We start from the raw sequence: 24,858 nt of genomic DNA, 5'->3' as shown, positions 1-24,858 counted from the left end.
CCACCTACCCCCTCTATCTTCCTTGTCCGTGTCACAAAGAGCACTCTCACTAAAGGACTGGTAGTGTAAGCTAGAGAAAGTGTTAATAAAATGGTAAGGCATGCAAAGAGTTAATAAGATGAAATTGTGAACAGAAGGTTAACGATATGAAAAGATATCGTTCTCTCCCTGTTAGTCTAATTTTTTTGAATTTCCCAATAATTATCTGTGCTGGGTGCTTCCTGAGGAGTGTGTGTCTGATATGAGGTTGGGTGGGAGGATGGAGCCCAGGTTGACTGGCACTGCCGATAACCCGAATGTGCCTCTGACAATGAAGCCCTGGAGTGCTGGCGAGGCATTCTTCACACTCCCAGGACAGAAAGTGCCTTCTCAATGTGGAGTTAATGTAACATTTTGAGAGAGTGCAAGAGGGAGGAGAAAGAGTATGAAGTTACATCCTCTCCGTCAGTACATGAAATTCCGCACTCGTAGGTGCTTACTTTCCACTCGCAAACTGAGGATGCGAGTGTATATTTTGAGCCTGATAGGAACATAAGTAATCTTTATGGTTACCATCATACAAGTGCTGCGTACTGTCTAGTGTAGTCTAATATAGCTTGCACTGTTCAGTGTAAATTACTACTTGAACATCATGAATGTACCATGGAATTTAGTTTTACCCCTAAGAAGGAAGTGGGGTAGAAACGCACAAAAAAAAATTAGATTATATATTATGACGGTAGCCAAGCTTCTCTTGATCACTTCATTTACATCCTTATGAATAAATGGGTAAAGAAATATTACAAAGGTGAAATACAATGCAAGTGGTGAAGCACTTACCGGGAGCTCGTGTAGTGTATTGGAAGCAAGAAAACCCGGCCAAGAGTTTCTCTTCCCTAGCCAATGGAGGCATGATTGACTATGACAATTGGAGTTGTGCCTCAAATGTCCCGAGTATTCCAATATATGTAAAACATAAAGGGCACCAACACAGAAAAGGAGAATGTGATGTAGAAGGAAAGAAATTCACTTACAATTTCCAAAGCCAAAATTCACTCTAATTGGAGCGCACCCCCCTGCCCTCCTGGCATGTGATTTCTGGAGACACCACTTGTAATTGCTAAACTAGAGGCTTAATAATCCCAATAACTATTGTGAACATTTTTAAAAGCCTTTTGTTTGACAGTATGCTGCTTGACATTTCCTTAAGATGATTTGACTAACAGAAATTGTTTAATGTGCTATTTGTTGCCAAAAACAAATTACACCCTCCCCCCAACCCCTTTAAAAAAAAGTATTAAAATCTAATTTAGATTTTTGCACACGGGCCCTTAGATTTCTAGTAAAGTTTTTTATTTTTATTTTAATTACCTCCATTTCTTTTCTCTTAAACTTTTATGGCTGTGGATCATAATTGGACTATAGATTGCAAGGGGTAGTGTATTGTTTCTGTCTTTGAATTAATTTTGTATTGAGGGAATATTAATGTGTTTTTAATTATTTATTTACTCCTAGCACCAGATTTAGAATTGCTGACAGGAACAAAAGCTCTCTAGCAAATGTATCACTTATTTTGTTATTTAATGGTAACAATTTATGTTCTTCTCCAACATCTACTCTGAGAAATGAGTTGGGTCTTAATAGCTTCATACATTTTTAGCATTCTTCAAAATGTTAATTAAGTGTTCTTGCATAGCAAGACCACTTAATGTTATCTCACATATATATTATTATTATTATTCTTATTATAGCCAAATTTGCCACCCTAACTCCTCCCACAGTTTTTACACTACATAGACAAAAATATACCAAAACGTGCAGATTGTTCCCGATCGGATTGCTATTACTTTGTGGAACGTTTCGCCGAATGGTTCACGGAATATCGTCGTTCTTGTGGCGAAATTTGTCCCATAGGAATGAATGGCAAAGCTAGAGTGGGAGCTGGCAAAAGCTGAAAAATCAGGACATGATTTCTAAACTGCCACCACTCCCTCATTTTCAGGCCCACCTACACAAATCTTATATCAAAACGTTCAGCTATCCCTGCTGCCACTAGAAATGTCCACGGCTAAGCCATAGTCCTGATAGTTTTCACAATATGACCATTTGTTTGCAACTCACGCCTTCCATTGACATTCATTGAAACTCCACTCTGCAAAGCTCACATTTGAAGGGCAATTTCTAAACTGCGACTGTGCCTTCATTGTTAATATCTCAGAGACATACTATACATCAAAATGTAGGTCTGGGTCTTGTGATTCTCACAATATAAAGCTCTTCACTGTAGGAATTATAGTTTTTAAAATACGACAGTTTGAAGATGGCAACCGCCAAAATACTCTGACCTGTGCAAGGCTGCAGCAGCAAGTGATGTCATAGACCATGGGTCGTCAACCTGGTCCCTACCGCCCACTAGTGGGCGTTTCGGGATTCCAGGTGGGCGGTAGGGATTTTCAAATTTTTTTATAGATTGGGTGAGCGGGCGGGTGCGAGCCGGCGGTACCCCTGCGACCGGGTACCGCCATCACCACTTGCGGCCCCGGCCCAGGCGGCAATCCGCCGGGGCCGCATATAGAGGGGTCCATCGGGTGGCCCATGCTGTCAGGGCCACCCGATGGATGTGGATTGTGAGAGGGCCCGGTCAGCGCTGGGCACTTTAACCACGCGACCGGCCCCCTCTGATGACATCATCTCTGCTGGGAGGAAGTGATTCCCCGGTCACTCCTCCCAGCATACTGAGAGCCCGCGCGGGAGGAAGGAGGAGGAGGGAGTCAGAGTGGGAACTCTGACTCCCATCCACCTGAGCCACCACTGGACCCCAGGGAAAGTCACTCTCCTGCACCTTAAAGGTAGGAAACAGGAGGGTGACTTAAATATAATGTGTGTTTGTTTGTGTATGTGTCTTTGTATGTATGTCTTGTGTGTGTATGTGTGTCTTATGTATGTGTCTTGTGTGTGTCTGTATATATGTGTCTTGTTTTTGTATGTATGTCTTGTGTGTGTCTGTCTGTGTGTATATATATATATATATATGTGTGTGTGTCTGTATATATATATATATATATATATATGTGTGTATGTATGTGTGTGCGTCTTTGTATGTATGTTTTGTGTGTCTGTATGTATGTGTGCCTGTCTGTCTGTTTTTGTGTGTCTGCATGTGTGCCTGTCTGTATGTATGTATGTATGTATGTGTGCCAGCAGGGCCGCCATCAGAAATTTTTGGGCCCCTAACACAGCTCAAGGTCTGGGCCCCCTTCAAGCCCGCCCACAGGGCCCGCCTCCAAATCCTGCCCACAGGAATACACACACACACACACACTAACAGATACAAATACTGAAACAGACATACACACATGCATACACACAGTGCACAAACACTGGCATACACACAATGGCATACACACAATGGCATACACACAATGGCATACACACAATGGCATACACACAATGGCATACACATATACACTGGCATATACACATACACTGGCATATACACATACACTGGCATATACACATACACTGGCATACACACGTAGGCATACACACGTAGGCATACACACGTAGGCATACACACACACACACTGGCATACACACGTAGGCATACACACATACACTGGCATACACACATACACTGGCATACACACATACACACATACACTGGCATACACACATACACTGGCATACACACATACACACATACACTGGCATACACACATACACCTCATTTTCAGCCACCCTCCTCTCTTCCTTACCGTCTCAGGAGGGTGGCTGGGGATGATGCGAGTCGGCTGCCTCTCCTCGCGGCCTTTCTCTCCTCCTTCCCGCACGGAGTAAACTGGGAGGAAGTGACCGGACGTCACTTCCTCCCAGCAGCACTTGCTTCCGGCTGCATTTTTTTTTTTTAAAGGGGCCCGGTCGCGCTATTACAGCGCTGACCGGGCCCCTGAAGATAATAGGGCCCATTGGGTGGCCCTAAATGCTTGGGCCACCTGATGGGCCCCATAAGCGTGTGGGCCCCGGTGGAGAGGCACCGGCGGCAGTTCGGCTGATACACGTCAGGCCCGGGCGCCAGTGTGCCCTGTGTGCCAGTCTGTTATAGTGGGATACCTAGCTCAGCCTTCCTACTGGGCATTGCTATAAGGAAGGTTAAAAAAAGGGGGAAAAAAAAGGTGGGGAGGGGAATTGAGGAGGGAGAAGAGGGGAGATGACGCACAGATGAGAAATCCTATTATGCGCAAACAGAGAAGTCGTCTGAATATCACCGAAAGAGGAGACCTTTGTTTGTTCCTTACGAAAATCGAACCAGATATCAAATATTTAGTCTTGCAGCATCAACCTCAAGGATCTCATTAATCACTAGTAAAGGTAATTTCAATTTACTTTATTGTTTTCTCATTAAACTTTATAAAGTTAAAAACATTATAAACATGCATTAATTGGAAATAAAAAGATAAATGAACGTACATTTATTTTTTTTTAAAACACCCTCCTTCGAAAAAAATATTCCGCACTTGCGCGAAAACTGGTGGGCGGTAAGGAAAATTTTTCAACCAAAAAGATGCATTAGTGGGCGGTAGTTAGAAAAAGGTTGACTACCACTGTCATAGACAAAGCCTTTTACACCTGCTAATTTTTTATAACTGTATGTTTTAATGTAACTGTGAAGCACTTTGGGCAACAACATTGCAATTAAATGTGCTATATAAATAAATACTAACAGTTACTCCGCCCACTCTAGTTGTAGACTACTGATGGAGGCAAGAACACTTCGCACAATTTCCCCAGAAATTGTAGCTTTTCTAGTCTTAATATACTCTACTCCTACCTGCTACACTCTGGTTCTCAGAAATGATTCCTACTTAGCATGAGCAGCTGCATATCAACCCCAGACTTAACACTTTCAGTGCAGCAATACAGAGCAGTAAATTCAAGAAAGAGACACAAACGCATATATGTCTTGCCTCAGGAACCAGGCAAGTTGGCTCCCTAGGAAGCAGGGAATTTCCAAGTGGGCCACAGCAGCATGGGAAGGTCCTGTGAGAAAATAAAAAGATTAGCAGAGTGGAGGAGCTAACTAGCAATTGGGAACATGCTGAGAGTTTTGACAGTCAGTCTCTTCTCGAAGTGCACAATGCTGAAGGCCATCATGATACACAATGTCATAACAGGTCTGGACTGGGAATAAAAAGCAGCCCTGGAAAAAAAAATGTATGCCAGCTCAGTAATACATTCTGGCAGTATATTGCAAAAGGACAGGTGGGAAAAAACACAAAATGACACCAAAAAAAAAAAAACAAATGATTTCTCCAACATGAAAGAGTGCTCTCATAGGTCTACAGTATAAACTCCACATTTTAACCCCATTACTTTGGAGCCTTGAGAAAAGTCTTCTAATGGGACTGAAACAAAGCTGTTTTGTTTATTTTTAAATCCCAGGGGTGCTTTCACATTGAATAGTTTATTGTGCTGGCGATTAGTTGGAGATATAAGTTTTTATCCTGTTAACTATGAGGTGTTGCAAATAAAAATCTGAATTGCGAAATGTAGGCTAAAATAGCCAGGCTATAACTACAGGGTGAGATGGATTTTGTTTCTCAAACTAGCTATTTTGGCCTAAATTATGTCTAAATTTGGAGTTTAGGGTAAAATCCTGCGAGGAGTAAAAATCGCCTATTTTGGAATATATGATGCCATTTGGATTATCATTCGCTATAATTTGGAGTTTAGTGCATAACTATTGTCAAACCATTTTGCTATCAGACAATGCATCTCAAGGGCCAGCAACCATTTATGCTTGAGAACTTGGAAGGAGAATCTGAAAAGGGGATGAGTAAAGAGGAGAAGGAAAGCAAAATATTTTTGGAAGGATTTGTATATTAGAAGAAAAATTTTGAAAAGGACAATTAATTTGATGATGAGGGTTGCTGAGAAGTAGGGGATTGCAAATAGTCAAGGCTGGTAAATGAAAGAGCAGATAAGTACCTTTGTGGTACAAAAATAGATGAGCAGACAGGTTTTTGAATATTGAAGAGGTGGAAACAGCAGGTAGGTTGATTAAATATGTTTTTCAATTACCGTAGTAAGGAAGAATGAAAAATGACAATTGGATTGTAAACTGTTGGTGAAGGTCATCAAAGGAGACAGCAGAGGTGATGGTGGTGTTAGTGGAAATGGTCTACTAAAGAAAAGCATTTAACTTTTGTCTGTTTATTTTAGGAAGTTAAAAGACATCCAGGAGGTGGCAGGAGCAGATTGTAAGGGAAATTTAGTTGGGAAGAAGGGACAGAGATAAATAAATGGGTGTCATTTAATACAAAATGACCCCAGCCCTCCCCCCCCCCCCCCCTTCGTTAACCCCTAACCTCGCAATTTTCTTATGTCACTCTACCCCTTCCCCTACTCTCTAAGCACAGCACAGACTCTGATGTCAAGTGCAGGACACTACTTTGCACAATCCACCATGACACACCAATGGCATGGTACAGTAAAAACAAACGTAAACATAAAAATTTACTGTTCTGTGATACTAGCACAATGTTATGAGCCGCATGCTGCGGGATATTTTACTGCAATGGTGTATTGCATTGTCTATATGGTATTTCTCCTCTCCTTTCCTTCTGTTACCCCCCCTGAGAAAATTGGTAATAAAAATTGTCAAAGTAAAAAAAAAAAAAGAATAATGACTCCATGAGAAGAAACATGGTCAAACAAAGGGCAACTGGAAAAATAATATTTGTAAAGGTAATAGGCGAAGAGGATATAAGGTTGAAGAGATGACGACGTATGAAAAGTACGATCAAAACCAGGTGAAGACCGAAGCAGTGGTAGGAATATAATGAGGGTGTGATGATTAAATGCACCATTCCCGGCAAAGAAGACTGTTATTGTTGTCAGACCCCGCCAAAAGATAAAATGCCTGGTAAATGTTCAACATCAACAGAATCATTTAACCTTGACTCATGCAAATATTCTAAAAATATACAGACAGAAGGATGTCTAGTTTTACAAACATGCTTTTATTTTTTATAGTAGGAGAAGGAGACGTGTAGATAAACAGTTTGTTTCCTGTTTAGTTTTGCTTATATATATATCCCTGTGCTCTCTTAATCAAAGGGATAAACGGCATGATTTTAAAAGTTAAATTAGAGTTCCATAAACACAAAGGATGCTTTTTTTGTTTTCATATTTTTTTGTCTCTCCATACAGGAAGTGGTTGCTCATTGGATTGCTGAAAGCCGTATTGCTATTGAACAGGCCAGATTACTGACACTGAGAGCAGCAAAAGCCATAGATACGGTTGGCAGTGCACGGGCAAGGAAAGAGGTATTGCCCATAATTACTGGTTTTCAGCATTAATTATTATTGATGGGTTCTTGTGGTTAGTAAATATTTACTGATTAGTAGAGGGCTAGCTTTAATTACAATTAGCAAGACTTGTTATTGTTGACAAAATACTTGGCTCTCACAAGTAGACACAACAATGTTCTTACAGGGCCAGATTAATGTAGGTCAGGGGTTCCCAATTATTTTTTGAACACAAACACACTTTGACATAGTGTATCAACATCGTGGGAGGGGGAGTGTCCACAATCATTGTGGACACTCCCCCTCCCACGATGTTGATACACTATGTCAAAGTGTGTTTATATTCAAAAAATTATTGGGAACCCCTGCCCTACATTAATCTGGCCCTGTTGGAACATTGTTTCAAATTTTTTTTTAAGTATATATACACACTCATTTCTACAGATAGTAAACAGATTGCAGTACTTAGGAGCAGGTGTGTTTTTGTGTGTAGAGTTGGTGTTTGTATGTAAATTTATCGTTTTAATACAGGGGTGTGTTTGTATGGAATGTTAGCATTTGTGTTCAGAGGTGTATTTGGATGAAATGTTGGATTTTAAATGTGGATGTACATTTGTGTGTAGTACATGTATTGGTGTTTGAGTGTTTCTATATAATTTATGAATAAAATATAATTTTGGAGAAAGAGTTCAAGGGTGTCTTTTTATGTCATGTTTGTGTTTGCAGGAGTGTGTGTTGTGTTGGTGTTAGATTGCAGGGATGTCTGTACATGTACTGTCACATACATACACATTAACTAACAAACAGAAACACACCGAGACATACACAGTAATAAACACACAAACACAGAAACACACGCTGACACAGATACACAAACCGGCGCATGCAAACACAGATACACACCGGCACATACACACTTACACATACGCACTGACACATATGCACACAGATACAACACTGGTACAAAAATACACACACTGACACACAGTGTATCTGCGTGTGTGTATGTATATGTGTGTCAGTGTGTGTATCTGTGTGCCTGTGTGTATTTGCCAGTGTGTATATCTGTGTGTATGTGCTGGTATGTATCTGTTTGTATGTGCTGGTGTGTGTGTGACAGTGTGAATCTGTGTGTGTATGTATCTGACACCGATACACACACTGACAGAAACACACACCTTGGCACACAGATACACTGGCACAATTATACACACACACTGGCACAATCATACACACATTGGCACACACCCACACACATATATATAATATCTGTGTGTGCTCATCAGAGCATTTCTGGCAGTAAGTATCCTTGTTTGTGTGTGTGTGTGTGTGTGTGTGTTTGGCAGTTTGTGCATAGGTGAGTATCCACAGTTTTTTCTGGAATGTATATCTTTAAGATTAGGTGGGCATATGTGCGTGGATTTTCTTTCTGCAGTGCGGGCACTACCCGTGACTTTTATAAGTGGCTCCATAAATTCTGATGGTAGCCCTATGTAGTCTCAATGAAGTAGTGTACATTCAAGTGAAATCCATTATCCAATTGCAGCTTGCACTACTGTACTAGTGTTTCCACTTGTTACAGAAAGTGGTGCTTACACATATATCAAAATATAATCCTATGCAAAGTAATACGGATGCCATATGTTTCAGAAGAATGTATAAATGGGAAGAAATGACAGCAGGTGTGATAATATATAAAATCTGACTACCATACATTTTCCATTAGCCATGTGTTTAAGGCTTCTGTTGGTTTGATATATGGTGCGTGATAGGAATACAAAATATTCTGTTGAATGTATTATTTGCTAACTGGGAATCACAATCCTTCACAGATTGCTATGATCAAAGTTGTTGCTCCTAGAATGGCTTGTGCAGTTGCAGACCGTGCAATCCAAGTATTTGGAGGAGCTGGAGTTTCACAGGACTTTCCTCTGGCATTCATGTACGTAAATCAAAGCATACTTTTATATTAATGGCAATCCATCCAGGAAAAATATACTAGACAACACGTGCACAATGTAATATATAATATAATTTCTTTGTCGGGAGGCAATGGCTATAATGTGGGCACCCACTTCTAATATTCTTAGAATACCGACAGAATAGTAACACCATTTATTATATATAGCACAATAGATAAGTACCTAGTCTATATTTCATATTGACATTCAGTCCAGTCTTTTTTAGTAGCCACTTAGTCACAAACACTGGCCAAAGTTAGCATTTATATTTGTTTGTGTGTTCAAAATGCAAAAAACAATTATGAACGCTAACTTTGGCCAATGTTTTTGACTAAGTGGCTACTAAAAAAGACTGACCATACCACATTTGCAATACCTTGGGTTGTCTTCTTTTGCAAATGGTATGCAATCATGGAGGTAATTCTCATTCCTGGGCTACCATACACTCTCAAAGGCAACATAACCAACCTGGCAATTTTCAATGTAAAATATTTGACCCTGTAACTTTCAAAAACACTATAAAACCTGTACATGGGGGGTATTGTAATACTCGGGAGACTTTGCTGAGCACAAAATTAGTGTTTCAAAGCAGTAGAACGTATCACAACAATTATATCATCAGTGAAAGTGCCGTTTGTGTGTGAAAAATGCAAAAAAAAGTCACCTTCACTGACAAAATCATCGCTGTGATATGTTTTACTGTTTTGAAACAATAATATTTATGTTCAACAAGTCTCCCGAGTAAACAGTACCCCCCATGTACAGGTTTTAGGGTGTCATAGAAAGTTACAGGGTTAAATACAGTGCTAGCGAATTAAATTCTCTGGACTTTCAGCCTCAGTGGTGAGGCAGGTCCCTCAAATTGCAATCAATAAAATTACTTAATTATGTAAAAATATTACATAAATACGCACGTAGAATTTAAATATATATGCATATTTATATATTTGAAGTCTACGTGTATATTTATGAAATTATTTATGTACTTTTGTATATTTCGTATTTTGATTTATTTATATATACATAAATGTATATATAATTTCATTCTAAGTGTATTTTGATATAAATATATATATTAATATCAAAATACAGTTAGAATAACATTTCATATATATTTTTTTAAATTATTTTTTACGTTTTAAAATGTATTTTAATTTACTTATTTGTATTTTATAATATATATAGTTATAGTTATATATACGTGTGTAATTTAATTATAAGTGTATTTTTATATTAATATATATATTAATATAATATAATATATAATATATATATTTAGTTACATTATATGATCATACATTGCATAAGCCTGCCACAACGTCAATGTACCCCATCTAAGATTTGCCTAGATTAGGTGTTTTTAAAAAAAAAACTTTTACAAACTAATAAAATCTGTCAACATTGAAGTTTCTGTTTAGTGGATAGGAGAGTGCGCTGGATCTTGTGTATTGTTTATTGTATAATATGGCCCCCAGCAGCACCCCATTTAAGCATGTTTAGGTGAGTGCAACCATCCCCCCATGTTTCCTATATATATATATATATATATATATATATACACACACATACATAATTATATTTTTATTAACATTAAAACATTTTTAATATATTTTACACATGCAGGGAGACTACCTGTCAACACAGGCAGTCCCACTGCAGGCAGATACTTGGACACCTATTGTGGCCATGTGACCGCTCTGTTGAGCGTTCACATGGCCGTGGGGGCCTAATTCGCCACGAGGAGACTGTCAGGCAGTCTCCCCACACCGGGAGCAACGCCGATCGCCGCCGGGGGAACGACGGCGATCGGGTAAGTACATAACACCGTTATGACGGTTCAGGACAGTCACCGGTCCTCAAGGGGATTTTTCCGATGACTGTCCTGAACCGTCAACGGTCGTGAAGGGGTTAAAGGATACCTCCCAGACACTGTGTGTCTCTGAAATGCCTCTCTAGCTGTCAGACAGCTGGGGAGATTTTTTGCCACTTCTGTTGTCACCACAGAGCTAAAAGGGGCACGACATTAGAAATTGTGTGGCCCCTGACAGTGCTCAAGGTCTGGGTCCCCCATGGGCCTGCCCCAGAGTCCGCCCACAGGATAGTACTGATTGTGGTATGTGTATAGTGGATGTAGAATGTGTATGGTGGATGCAGAGTGCGTGTGTAAAGTGGATGCAGTGTGTGTGTAATGGATGCAGATTGTACATTTGTGTAATGTATGAGATGTATATTAGATGCAGTGTGTGTGTGTGTAGTGGATATAGTGTTTGTGTATAGTGAATGCAGAGCGTGTGTGTGTTTGTGTAGTTGATGCAGTGTGTATAGTGCATGCAGAGTGTGTGTTTGTGCAGTGGATCTAGTGTGTGTGTGTGTGGTGAATGCAGAGTGTGTGTGTTTGTGTAGTGGATGTAGTGTGAGTATAATTATTATTATTATTTTATTATTTATATAGCGCCATCAGATTAGCGCTGTACAATCGGCGGACTTGGGGCGTGTCTGTCGAGGTGAGCGCGCGCGCGTGTTGAGCGCGTTGAGCGTGCGAGTGGGCGCATGGAGTGAGAGTTCTCTGCTCGCGGCTCGCTGGTAACCGCTGAAGCATGGATGATAGCGGCGGTTTTTAGGTCCGTTTCCCTGCTGCCTCTACTGCTGCTAACGGTAACGCCATTTACCACTGTTTGATACATGTTACACCTGATACATGTTATTGATGCCCGAATGCTAACCACCACTGCTCATTGCTCAAAATACTGCTCAAAACATCGATACCGGATATGGGATACTTGATACTTGATGCCTGATGCCTGATGTCCGAGGCTTTTTTTTTTTTTTTCCCTGATACCTGATACCTGATACTTAATATCTGGGTTTTTCTTACCTGCTTTTCCTGATTTGTCTGCCTTGGGTTTAGCAGGATTAAGGCTACAAGTGCTTCAAACGACAAGCTTGTGTGGTGCTACAAGCGCCCATAAGTGGTGCATAAGCGAACCATAAGTGTTACAAACGCTACAGTGTTACAGTCCCACAAGTGACCAAAAGCGACCATAAGTGCTACAGGAGTGCTACAGGAGCAACAAGTGCTGCAAGTGACCATAAGCACTACAAGCAGTGCTGTAAGCGCTAGAAGTGACCGTAAGTGATATAAGTGTGATAAGTGACCGCAAGTGCAACAAACGCTACAGCATTATAGTGCCATTATAGTGCCAAAGTGCCATAGTGCATCAAGTGACTGTAAAGTGCTATTATAAGTGACCAAATAAGTGACCACAAGTGCTACATAAGTGCTAAAAGCGCTGCAGGTGACAGTAAGCGTTACAAGTGCTACAAGGGCTTCAAGCGTCTGTAAGTGCTAAAAGTGCTACAAGTGACCATACGTGCCACAGTGCTGCAAGTGATTGTAAGCGCTTACAAGTACCACAAGTGACCGTAAGTGCTATAAGTGACACAAGTGACAGTAAGAGTTACAAGGGACATAAGTGACTGTGTGCTACAAGAGCTACAACGCTACAAGTGAGCGCAAGCGCTGCAAGTGTCCGTGAGCAAGCCACTGAGCAAACCACTGAGGCCACTGAGGTGCTACGAAGAATGTCCCGGGCTAAGCAATCTAAACTGACTGACCAACTACGGCATGGTAAGAAAGACCGTTCGAGGGCAGCAAATGAGGATGAAGAGGTAGATCTAACACCAGATCTAACACAGGTCTCTAACTGGGGGCCAGAGAGTGAGGCTAGCCAGTATACAGATGATCCGGTTTCCGAAAAGAAGCTGTACGCTATGCTGCAGAACTTTAGGGTATCTCTGCAATGTGACCTGAAAGAGGTGACTAACGAGATAAAAAAGGAGATGGCGGAGCTGGGGGAAAGAACAAATAGCTTAGAAATCCGTTCAGATAAAATTTGTCAAGCTCAAAATAAAATGGCAGAGAATGTAACCTCTCTCACCAATGAATGCAAGTTTTTAAAGACGAAATTGGCGGATTTAGAGGATCGCTCAAGGAGGTGTAATGTCCGCTTTCGTGGGATACCAGAGAGTATTTTAAAGGATCAACTTTCAGAATTTGTTACGACACTATGTAGGCTACTGGTCCCAGATCTCGCTGAGGCAGATTGGTTTATGGACCGAATTCATCGATTACCAAAACCACAAAGAATGAGCTCTGAGATACCACGGGATGTAATAGCACATTTTTTGCTGTACAAGTCAAAGGAAGCACTGTTTAAAGCGACAAGGAACACACCAAGCTTACCTGATCCGTATTCTAGCATTCAATTATATGCTGACCTCTCAGCAGCAACTATGATTAAAAGAAGAGAATTTATCAACGTAACTAAGATCCTTAGAAATAATGTTATTCAGTACCGATGGGGGTTTCCAACTAAACTCCTCATTTGGAGAAATGAGAGAACATTCAGAATAAATGAACCGGAGGAAGGTATGAGGCTGCTAAAAGAGTGGGATTTAATCCCTACAGAGATTACGAGCGATATGGCAGGAGCTACGGTAGGAGCCACTATGAATTCGAACCCCTTGCAAAAAGAATGGCAGACGGTGGGATCATTATCAAGGAGGAAGAAAGAATGAAGTGTGAAGAATTTCCGCTATCTAGAAAATGGATTGTTGGCTCACTGACCTGGGACATTTGAATAATTTGGGATATATAGAACTCAAACTTCCAGATATCCATGTATCAAGGTCGTGAGTATATAAATGCAGTAACTAAAAGGGAAAAAAAAGAGAGAAAAAAGGAAGGAAAGGGAAAAAAAAAAAAAAAAAAAAGGGAAAAAAATCTTTCTGTATGTGTATATATATATATATATATGAGTATACAAATGACTAGGGTGAAAATGGAATAATGTGTAAATACGATGTTAAAGTGGGAAAATATGTGAATATATTTAGCCACCTAATTGCCTAATTTTAGTTCAATAAGTATCCCACAGTAGTATGATGTATAAATATAAAGCATGGTATGAAAATGTGGTATGGGATGCGGGAAAACTTTAAATGAGCGGTATAATAAGGTGGATATTTGTAACAGTGTGAAGGGAAAAAAGAAGGAAAAATAAATAAATAAAAAATATATAAAGAAATAAAAAATTTAAAAAAATTAAAAAATAATAATAATGGATAAGAAAAAAGGAGAAAAAAAAAGAAATAAAAAAAAAAAAAAAAGAAAAAAAATATTTAATAAAAAAAAAAAAAGGGGGAAAAGAAAAGGGGAAAACAAACGGAAAAAAAACAAACAAACATATATATATTTAGATATTGAATATAGATGACAAAACTATGAAATAAGGTGTAAATAAAGAGATGATTCGGCTAAAAATCGGATAAATGAATTGATAAATATATTTTATGCATTATAATGTGAATCATAAATTCACTGATTACACAATAATACTAAGCTCCATATATATATAAGGTCTAGCGCATTACGAATTGGTTTAAGCAAATAGAATTTTGCTACTTGGAATAGTTAAGTAGCTGTCAAGATAGCAGGGCAATATACTGAAGGTAATACTAATATAATGCTAATAATGATTATAAGGGGTAACAAGGAAGTTGGAGATGTTTAGTTGCGGTTAATATAATGCTATTAATGATTATAAGTGGAAACAAGGATGTTGGTGATGTTTAGTTGTTGCTAAGGAGGATAAGCTGTCAAGATAGCAGTGTAATATACTGAAGGTAATACTAATATAATGCTAATAATGATTATAAGGGGTAACAAGGAAGCTGGAGATGTTTAGTTGCGGTTAATATAATGCTATTAATGATTATAAGTGGAAACAAGGATGTTGGTGATGTTTAGTTGTTGCTAAGGATGATAATTAGTGGTAATAAGGCTCGGTTTGTAGATAAATTTGGACTGCAGCCTATAGAACATTTTTTTTTTTTTTTTTTTTTTATCTATTTTTATTTTAAGGCATGGTAGATTTAGCACACTATGAATTAACTTAAATGAGAGTTATTGCTATCTGGAACAGTTAATTAACAGTATCAGTTAAGCTAAGCTATTAAGAAGTATTGTAATATATGGACGACATTATAAATATGACGCTAATGATGTCTATAAGTGGATGATAACTAGTAAAATAAGGCTTGGTTAACAGATTAATTTCAATTGAAGATTTTTTTTAGCTTATTCGCTTGGGTTACTGCATAAGGTATTAAGTTAAAAAATTGTACAATTGTTCTTTTAAGCTTGCATAAGTTATTAAGCTAAAAAATTGTACAATTATAAAAATATAAAAATAAAAATAAAAAAAAAAGAAAAATAATAATAATAATAATAAAAGAGGTAGAGGGATAGGGACTTGAAATAATTACATAATTAATGGTTACATGTATTTCGATCAGTCAGAAGATACGCCCTTGGATGAGGAACAGGTCGGGAATATTTTTTGCCCGCTTAGACTTCATTCAGGTAGAGCGCTAGGAAATATGGCGCTGTGTATATACTTAGGTTGGATATTTTTATTTTTATTTCTCTTTTTTTTTTCTCACCCTGCCCTTCCCTGGGTCACTACACTGCCTGGAGAACCAACAAAATATTACGTATCTGTATCTGTATAAGGGTATAATGGATAATGGAATAATTTAATTAGGAATATGTCCAATTATTTAACTATACTTACTCTAAACGTTAAAGGCCTAAACAGCCCTCATAAACGCAGAATGTTAGAGCATGAAATGGTGAAATCAAAAGCTGCAGTGGTATGTCTTCAAGAGACACATTTGTGTCTTAAGAATCCACCTAAATTTAAAATTAAAGACTACCCCCAAAGTTTTCACTCTATGTTTACGACCAAAAGTAAAGGGGTATCAATTTATTTTCATTGCGATTGGTGTTTTATTCCTGATAAACAATACATTAGGAATGATGGGAGACTGTTGATTTTGGTTGGATTACTAAACGGATTACAAGTAACTATAGTGTCACTATATGCACCAAATGATAAGCAAAAATCGTTTCTCACTATGACCTTTCGAAAGATAGAGCAATATAGGGTGGGACATATATTTATCTGTGGGGATTTTAATTGTGTTCCAGACCCCTCTTTCGATATCAAAAGAGTAGAGGATAAACCTCCGAAACAGTCATCAGTTTACCTTGGTAAATATTTAAGGAATTTATTGCATGATTTTGATTACTATGACCTTTGGCGTAATCTTTACCCAAGTGAGAGGGACTTTACTTACTACTCAATTGCACATAAAACTTTTACTAGAATAGACCTCTGTCTGTTGGACATTAAAACCTTGCCCTTTGCAATTAGCGCACAAATAGGTTCAATAACGTGGTCAGACCATGCGCCTCTAAGCATTAAGATAAAAGTGCCATTTTCTGTAAGGGGGAAGAGCTCTTGGCGCCTAAATGAGAGCTTATTAGATAGTGAAGAATATCTCCCAAAGTTGCAATCTCAGGTAGAAATGTTTTTCAGAAATCATGTTAACTGCCAGACTAATGTCACTACTCAATGGTTAGCCCATAAGGCAGTTATAAGAGGCATGTTAATACAGCAAGGAGCAAGGGTAAAGAGATTACGGTCACAGGAAATGAGCGAATTAGAGTTGACAAAGATGGAGGCCACTCATAAAGCTGCCCCTACTTCACGTTCACATTCACAACTGATGGTGATAAAGTCAGCCTTACAAGATTTACAACTATTAGAGACAGGGAAGCATATGAGACTATTAAACCAATCACATTATGCTATGGGGAATAAAGCGGGTAGACTTTTAGCTAATAAAGTTAAACAAAAAAAATGACAAGTTAAAATCCCTTATATTGTCTCAAAAAGGAATGATAAATTATATAATCCTCAAGATATAGCAAATGAACTGGCAAATTACTATTCAGAGCTCTATCAATTAGAGAGAGATATTAATACATATCAGCCAAAGGAGGAGGAGATCAAAATTTTTTTGGAGAAGGCAAATTTGCCTAGGTTAACACCACTTCAATGTACCTCCCTTGATAAACCATTTGAGGAAGAAGAGGTAGCAGTAGCAATAAATTCCCTCACTAAACATAAGGCTCCCGGGCCTGATGGGTTTTCAAATTATTACTATATAAAATTAGCAAAACAACTGATCCCTACTCTTACGAAACTTTTCAATTTTATAAAAGTTACTGGTGCCATTCCCCAAGAAATGTTGGAAGCAAATATCGTGGCTTTACCGAAACCTAACAAACCGCCTATACAGAGTGAAAATTTAAGACCGATATCCCTACTTAATACGGATATTAAGATCTACGCTAAATTGATAGCTTCACGAATTAAACACCTCCTCCCGGATCTTATCTCGGAGGAACAAGCAGGGTTTACACCTGGAAAACAGATAGGGGATAATACTAGACATTTTGTGAACTTGGTGGAATGGGCAAACACTTCATCACAACAAGGATTAATTTTAGCATTAGATGCTGAAAAAGCATTCGATCGTTTACATTGGGGGTATATGTCACTTACGCTTATTAAAATGGGTTTCCCATTAAATTTTTTAGCAAGCATATTAGCCCTATATCAAAATCCTAGTGCAAGAGTGCTTAATACTGGCTTTTTTTCTGACAAAATAAAAATAAGTAACGGCTCTCGTCAAGGTTGTCCCCTTTCCCCTCTCATTTTTATTATATGTATGGAACCTGTAGTAAGGATGATTAAACAAGATAATAATATCAAAGGGTTGATTACACCAGGGGGTATTAAAAAAATAGCGTTGTTTGCGGACGATATTCTGCTCTTTATTAAAGACCCAGAGTCTTCTTTACCAGCACTGATTAAACTACTAATAGAATATGGGCAGGTATCGTATTATAAAAATAACATAGCTAAAACACAGGCACTACCTATTAAATTACAACAAACAGTTATAGATAAATTGAAGCTACAATATAAATTTGATTGGCGTACTTCATTTATAAAATATTTGGGAATTAAACTTACTAAAGCAGCTAAAACATTAATTAAAGTAAACCATTATCCAATGCTTCAACAAATTAAAAATACAATGGCAAAGTGGGAAGGTTTGGAGATTTCATGGCTGGGACGAATAAATCTTATTAAAATGATGATACTACCTCAGATACTATATCTCTTTAGAACATTACCCATAGCACTCTCTAACAAATTACTTAAACAGATTCAGAGCACTATAAATGCTCACATTTGGAAGAGGAAACCCCCAAGAGTGGCACGAGGGAGTTCAGGTCTTTCATATGTAAAAGGGGGCCTGGGAATGCCAGACATTAAAATATATTATAGAGCATTCTTTTTAGCAGAAGGGTTTAGACTACTTAGAATGAGAAAAACCTCTCAATACCCAATTTGGCTAACATTTGAAAATGCATGCTTAGATGCAAATAATATAACATACTACTTATGGACAGGCTCGGTTCCCCAGTCTCCTTTAAAACCCATGTTACAAAGCACAGAACTCTTACTAAGAATATGGAAAAAATGGTGTCCATGTGTAATAAATCTTAATTTGATGTTTAAAGCTGCACCAATAATGGCGTTAGCAGCTCTTTCTTTGGACCTTCAGATGAGAAGGTGGCTAGAGAAGGGGGTAAGACAAATAGGCAATTTAATGATCGGGCCACAAGTAAAATTATTTCCTAATCTTCAAAAAGAATTTAACTTAGATGCTAAAGAGATGTTCGTATACTTAAGGATTAAGAATATGATAAAGGCATATGCTATGGATAATCCAGATAATGAGGCAAATATCTTACCCTCACCAGAATTTATTTTGTCACGTAAGTCTATTAAACCATTTTCTTGGTGTTATAATGCACTGATTGAAAGCGAGGCACCAGAAAAATTAAAATATATGATTAAATGGGAGAATGAAATTGGAAAGCAATTTTCAAGGAGAGATTGGCACTTAGCTATGTTTAGCACCAAGCAAGCCTCACGTAGCTTATCGTTATGGGAGGCGTACTGTAAGGTGACAATGAGGTGGTACTTGGTACCGCAAAGATTAGCACATATGTATGCTGACTCATCAAGGCTGTGTTGGAGGTGTGAGAAAGAAGATGGTTCTATGCTGCATATTTTTTGGGAGTGTCTATATTTAAGAGAGTTTTGGAAGCGAATTCAGAATTTAATATATGAAAAAACAAAGCTTTTGATTCCATTGCATGCGGAGAAACTCGTACTTCATATTATTCCTGGGATTAATACACATGCTCACAGAAAGGTAATTTTAAATATCCTTACGGCAGCAAAAATAGCCCTAGCAGGCAACTGGAAGCAGAAAGCTATTCCTTCAGATGAGGCAGTATATGCTAAAATGAACAAGATTAGCTCATATGAAAAAATGGCCAGTGAAGTTAATGGATGTCTCGACAAGTATAAAAAAGAATGGTACAGTTGGATAAAAAACGACTGAACTATGCTCTTTATATAGATATAGAGGGATTAAATAGAGTACATAAAGGTAATGGGTGACTAACCAGGGTTGGGCGGGGGGAATGGTGGTGAGGGTTTTTTTTTTTTTTTTTTTTTGTGTGTTTGTTTGTTTGGTTGTTTGTTTTTTCTTGGATGTTGTTTAGTTAAGGAAATTAAAAAAATGTAAATTAATTGGTAATTGATACTGCAACAAATTAAAGGGAGTATATTACAATTGTAAGATAGATGAGAAAAAGATAAACCAGAAAGAAGGCATTCATTTTTCTCTTCTTTTCTTCTTTTTTTTTTTATAATAGGAATATAAGATGAATATAAATGATTACAATGTTAATGAACAATACTAAGGCAATGTTATAATGTAATGATTACAATATTAATGAATAATATAAAAGGCAGTGTTATAATACAATGGGGAAAATGTGCTATTCAACTGTGTTGTACTGCGTGTTAATACTCTTTTTGGAATTAATAAAAACTATAATTGGAAAAGATTAGCGCTGTACAATGGGTGGACTAACAGACATGTAATTGTAACCAGACAACTGGACATACAGGAACAGAGGGGTGGAGGGCCCTGCTCCATGAGCTTACATTCTATTGTATAATGAATGCAGTGTGTGTTTTTGTGTAGTGTGTGTATAGTGAATCCAGTGTGTGTTTTTGTGTATTGTGTGTTTAGTGAATGCAGTTTGTGTAGTGTGTGTATAGTGAATGCAGTGTGTGTACTGTGTATAATGTATGTAAAATGGGGCTGTAGCAAGACTTACTTAAAAGTATTGTCGTGGCTACTCGCAGTTTGCGATTCGCCCAAACAAATTTTGTGAAAAGTGAGTGTGAGTGTGTTTAAGTAAGTGTTGGGTAGATAGATTTGTAGTGTTCGTATTAGATATTGGAATTTCGGCAACAGGACCATTTTCACAGCCGCTAGCCTGCCCACCCATGATAAATATTTATCGCCCCTTCCCTGTACGGTGTTCGTTATCTCGCTCAGTAGTTTATCATAATTGAGCACTTGGCGATCTGCAATATTTTTGGGTAGCCGCCATCCCAAGAATGTAATATGGTCAGTTCTCCAGTCTAGAGGGAAGGCTGTTTTCAGTTGTTCTATAAGTTGACTGGCCATCCCCACCCCCATAGCCTGAGTTTTTGTGACATTTAATTTATAATATGACTTATGCCCATATGTTTGAATTTCCTTTAGTAGGTTTGGTAGGGACACCTGTGGTTGTGTGAGTGTTAACAGGACATCATCTGCAAACAGGTTTGCTTTGTATTCCTTCCCTCCCACCATGGATTGATGTGTTTCCCCTGATTTTAATTGCCAAGGTCTCCAAGGCCAGGACATATAGCAAATGGGAGGGGCTCGGATAAAAATCCAAGTTGAGCACCCCCCCCCAGGCTGTGTCTGGAGTTTGTACAGAAGGTTGACTACTTTTTTGGTTTTATCCGAACCCTGGCACCCCAGAACAAAGCCAACCTGATCGCTATGTATGATATGGGGCAGCATGACTCGCAATGTGGCTGCATATAATATAGCAAATAACTTTGTGTCTATATTCAAAAGTGAAATGGGACGGAAGTTCTGCGGCTTGGTTGGAGGTTTGACAGGTTTTGGCAATGTGACAATATGGGCTAGAAGGATTTCCTTGGGTGGTGTTTTTGTGGCTATAGCAGTGTTGAATATTTTCAAAGAAGGGTGCTAGGGCTGAGCTAATCTTTTTGTAGTATGTATTATTTAAGCCATCTGGGCCAGGAGCTTTCCCCGTTGGCAAGGATTTAATTATATCGATAATTTCCTTTACCTCTATTGGTTTGGTGAGATCCTCCTGCTGTTGTTGCGTAAGCTTTGGCAGGTGAACTCTGTCTAAGTAGGTATTAATTCTTGATTCTGTTGGTTGTCTAGTTTGTGCTTACCCACGTAAGTTGTAGAGTTTGGGATAATAGTGGGCGAATTCATCGCTAATAGCTTTTGGTGTTGTGTTTAGTCCCGTTGTGGGTTTCAAGATATGGGATCATCTGGTTTGATTGTCTCATTTTAACCCGACGTGCCAGCAATTTGCTAGCTTTGTTGCCTTGTGAGTAGTGCGAGAGTTTTAACTTTTTCGTGAAGGCGCCTAATTGGTCTATGGCTTGTTGGTGGAGAGTTTAGTAATCTGCCGTATTTGGAGATGTTTTTTCCTTTAATTATGCTTCGTGACTTTTGACTCACTCTGTATAATACATTTGAATGAAGTCTGAAATACTGCAATATTTCATGGGAAAACTGATGCCAAGTAAATATGTATGTTTTTCAGGTATGCTGCTGTTAGAACTCTACGCATAGCAGATGGTCCTGATGAAGTGCACCTTTCAGCCATAGCTAAAATGGAACTGCTGGAACAATCAAAGCGATTTGCAGCAAAAATGTAACCACTACATGCTTGCATTACATCTGCCTTCTAAATCATTACATAAAACATAGTTAAATATTGCAATAATAAACTCTGGAATTGAGTATGCATGTATAAGCAGTAACTGAATAATAAAAATGATTTTATTTTTGCAGTAAGTTTTTTAAATCATGCATTTTTAAAACTGGTAATTTTAAAATGATTCTGTAGCTTAAAGTAACAGTAAACTTGTTGTTTTTTTCCCCCATGCAAATCATGATGAGTAATAATTTTCTTTACCGTCTAATCTTCTTAATATCATTGGTTTATTGACTAAACCTAGTAATTTAAAAGAACTGAGTGAGTTCATTTTAAAAATTCTTCGAAGTTGAGATGTATTAGAACAAGACATGCGATTGTGTTTTAACAATATTTGAATTATAAAATCACCTCAAAATAGTTTTAGTTTTGTGCATGTAATATGGACATGTTGATGGAAAAAAAAGTGAAAATTACTAAACCGTCATTAAAGGTTAACAAAGTTTTTTTTTTTTAATGACAAACAATTGAATGTATTGTGACTTTAAAAAAAACTGATCTCTGAATACATGTGTATCTTATAATACAAATAAAACATTCTGGAAGTATCTTTAAAAATAAAAATTTTCTTAATTATATATTTTATTACTTTTCCTAATGTCGATTATTAATTTAATGTTGTGTTAATAGAATCCATCAGTAAAATAGAAATAATAAACTGTATTAAACAAATTGGTTTGCATAAAGAACAGGTAGTGGTATCTATAGCATAAGAATAAAATGGAGTACTCACCAGATTACATGGAGAGGATGGCCTTTTTGTAGCCTCTTTGAATCAAATTAAGCAATACCCAGGACATACTTGAAAATGAGAGAAATCTCAATGTATCTCTACTGGTAAAATATTTTATAAATAAATAAATAAATTGTGTACAAGACACCAAAAACAAGCACTCACCAGAGCAGAGCCTGGTAAACCAAAAAAAAAGATCTAGCTGGAAAAATGGATGAAACCGCAAAGAATGGGCAGTCATCTAAAAAAGAGAATGGCTTAATTGCATTTTGTAATGGCAACTAACCTGTGAAGTATTTCTGTGTGTATATTTTTAAATATAATTCAGAAAATGCTAGAAGCTCAAAGTGCTAGAGTAACGTTTTATCTGTGTACCTTTAACACATTTTCACCAGAACAATACAGTCACAGGTTCAGTTTTTGAGAAGGCAAGTTCAGAGTTTCTAAATTTGATAAAATGAGTAATGTTAAAATGGGTAATGCTATCTGGACACCAACAAATTGTGGCAAGCAAAAAGTACCCTATCTAGTTATATTTATTATACAATATGATCTGTTCTATGCTGGCTTAATTGGCTTACAGAATTTTGTGTTTGTTCTTCCACCTGGAATGTATGTTACAAAAACGAGATTACAGTTACATAGTTACATAGTTGAAAAGAGATTTGCGTCCATCAAGTTCAGCCTTCCTCACGTTTGTTTTTGCTGTTGATCCAAAAGAAGGCAAAAACCCCAGTCTGAAGCGCTTCCAACTTTGCAACAAACTAGGAAAAAAGTCCTTCTTGACCCCAAAATAGCAGTCAGATGTCTCCTTGGATCAAGCAGCTATTACCCAACTAATTAGAAATTATATCCCTGTATGTTATGTTTTTGCAAGTATTTATCCAGTTGCAGTTTAAACATCTGTATGGACTCGAATAAAACCACCTCTTCAGGCAAAGCATTCCATATCCTTATTGCTCTTACTGTAATAAAAACCTTTTCTTTGCCTTAGATGAAATCTCCTTTCTTCCAGCCTAACTGCGTGACCTTGTGTCCTATGTATAGCCCTGTTTAGGAATAGATTTCCAGATAATGGTTTGTACTGACTCCTAATATATTTGTATAATGTTATCATATCCCCTCTGTGGCGCTGTTTTTCCAAACTAAAGAGAATTTTTTTAACCTTTCTTCGTAACTAAAATGCTCCATTCCTTTTATCAATTTTGTAGCTCGTCTCTGCACTTTTTCTAGTGCCATGATATCCTTCTTTAGAACAGGTGCCCACAATTGCACAGCATATTCAAGGTGTGGTCTTACCAGCAAATTATAAAGAATCAAAATTATATTTTCATCCCGAGAATTTATGCCCCTATTTATACATGACAAAACCTTACTGGCCTTAGCAACAGCAGATTGACATTGCATATTGCTGCCCAATTTGTTGTCTATAACAATTCCCAAATTCTTCTCGTGTGTGGTTATCCCTAATTCACTACCAATTAGGGTGTAAGTTGCTTGTGTATTCTTGACCCCAAAGTGCATAACTTTGCATAAGTTTAGGTTTATATTGTAAGAAATAAAACAGATTTGGGAATCATCAAGCTCAAATGAGAAAGGAATCCACCTCCAAAACCTTACAACTCATAGGGGATTATACACTGAACCAATGATTGTGGAAAGATGATAAAGCAATTGCAAATTCTAAGTAAAAATAGACAAATTGGAAACATTCTCCTACTCCACAATTTCTTCACCTCCGTTGTTTTAGGCTTATATTTTAAAGGGACACAATAGGCACCCAGACTACTTCATCTCAATGTCCCCCATTAACCCAGAATGGCACTGTTTAAAAATGCCTCTAGTGACTGACACTCACAGAACCACTAGAGGTGACTCTGCTGAAATAGCAGAGTTAAACTGTGCTATATCAATCAGATCATTTTATAGAGACCATCTGAATGCTGCAGTGTGGCGATTTGCCTCGCATTCTCACTAGCCTATGGAAAGTACCG

General features: G+C 37.9%; 1 protein-coding gene across 1 annotated transcript in view; it reads left to right on the top strand.

Annotated features, from left to right (window-relative positions):
* The window catches only part of ACAD11 (acyl-CoA dehydrogenase family member 11), a 115,515-nt gene extending 92,958 nt beyond the window's left edge, over positions 1–22,557 (top strand). Inside the window, exons 18-20 of the mRNA XM_063452159.1 lie at positions 7,189–7,305; positions 9,120–9,229; positions 21,958–22,557. Of these exons, the coding sequence (XP_063308229.1) occupies positions 7,189–7,305; positions 9,120–9,229; positions 21,958–22,072 (342 nt within the window). The 3' untranslated portion in view covers positions 22,073–22,557. The remainder of the gene's footprint in view (positions 1–7,188; positions 7,306–9,119; positions 9,230–21,957) is intronic.
* The last annotated feature ends 2,301 nt before the right edge of the window (positions 22,558–24,858 follow it).

This window comes from Pelobates fuscus, chromosome 4, assembly GCF_036172605.1.
Source record: "Pelobates fuscus isolate aPelFus1 chromosome 4, aPelFus1.pri, whole genome shotgun sequence".
Lineage (NCBI taxonomy): Eukaryota > Metazoa > Chordata > Amphibia > Anura > Pelobatidae > Pelobates > Pelobates fuscus.
Note: the sequence above shows the minus strand (reverse complement) of the source record. Positions and strands in the feature narration are given on the sequence as shown.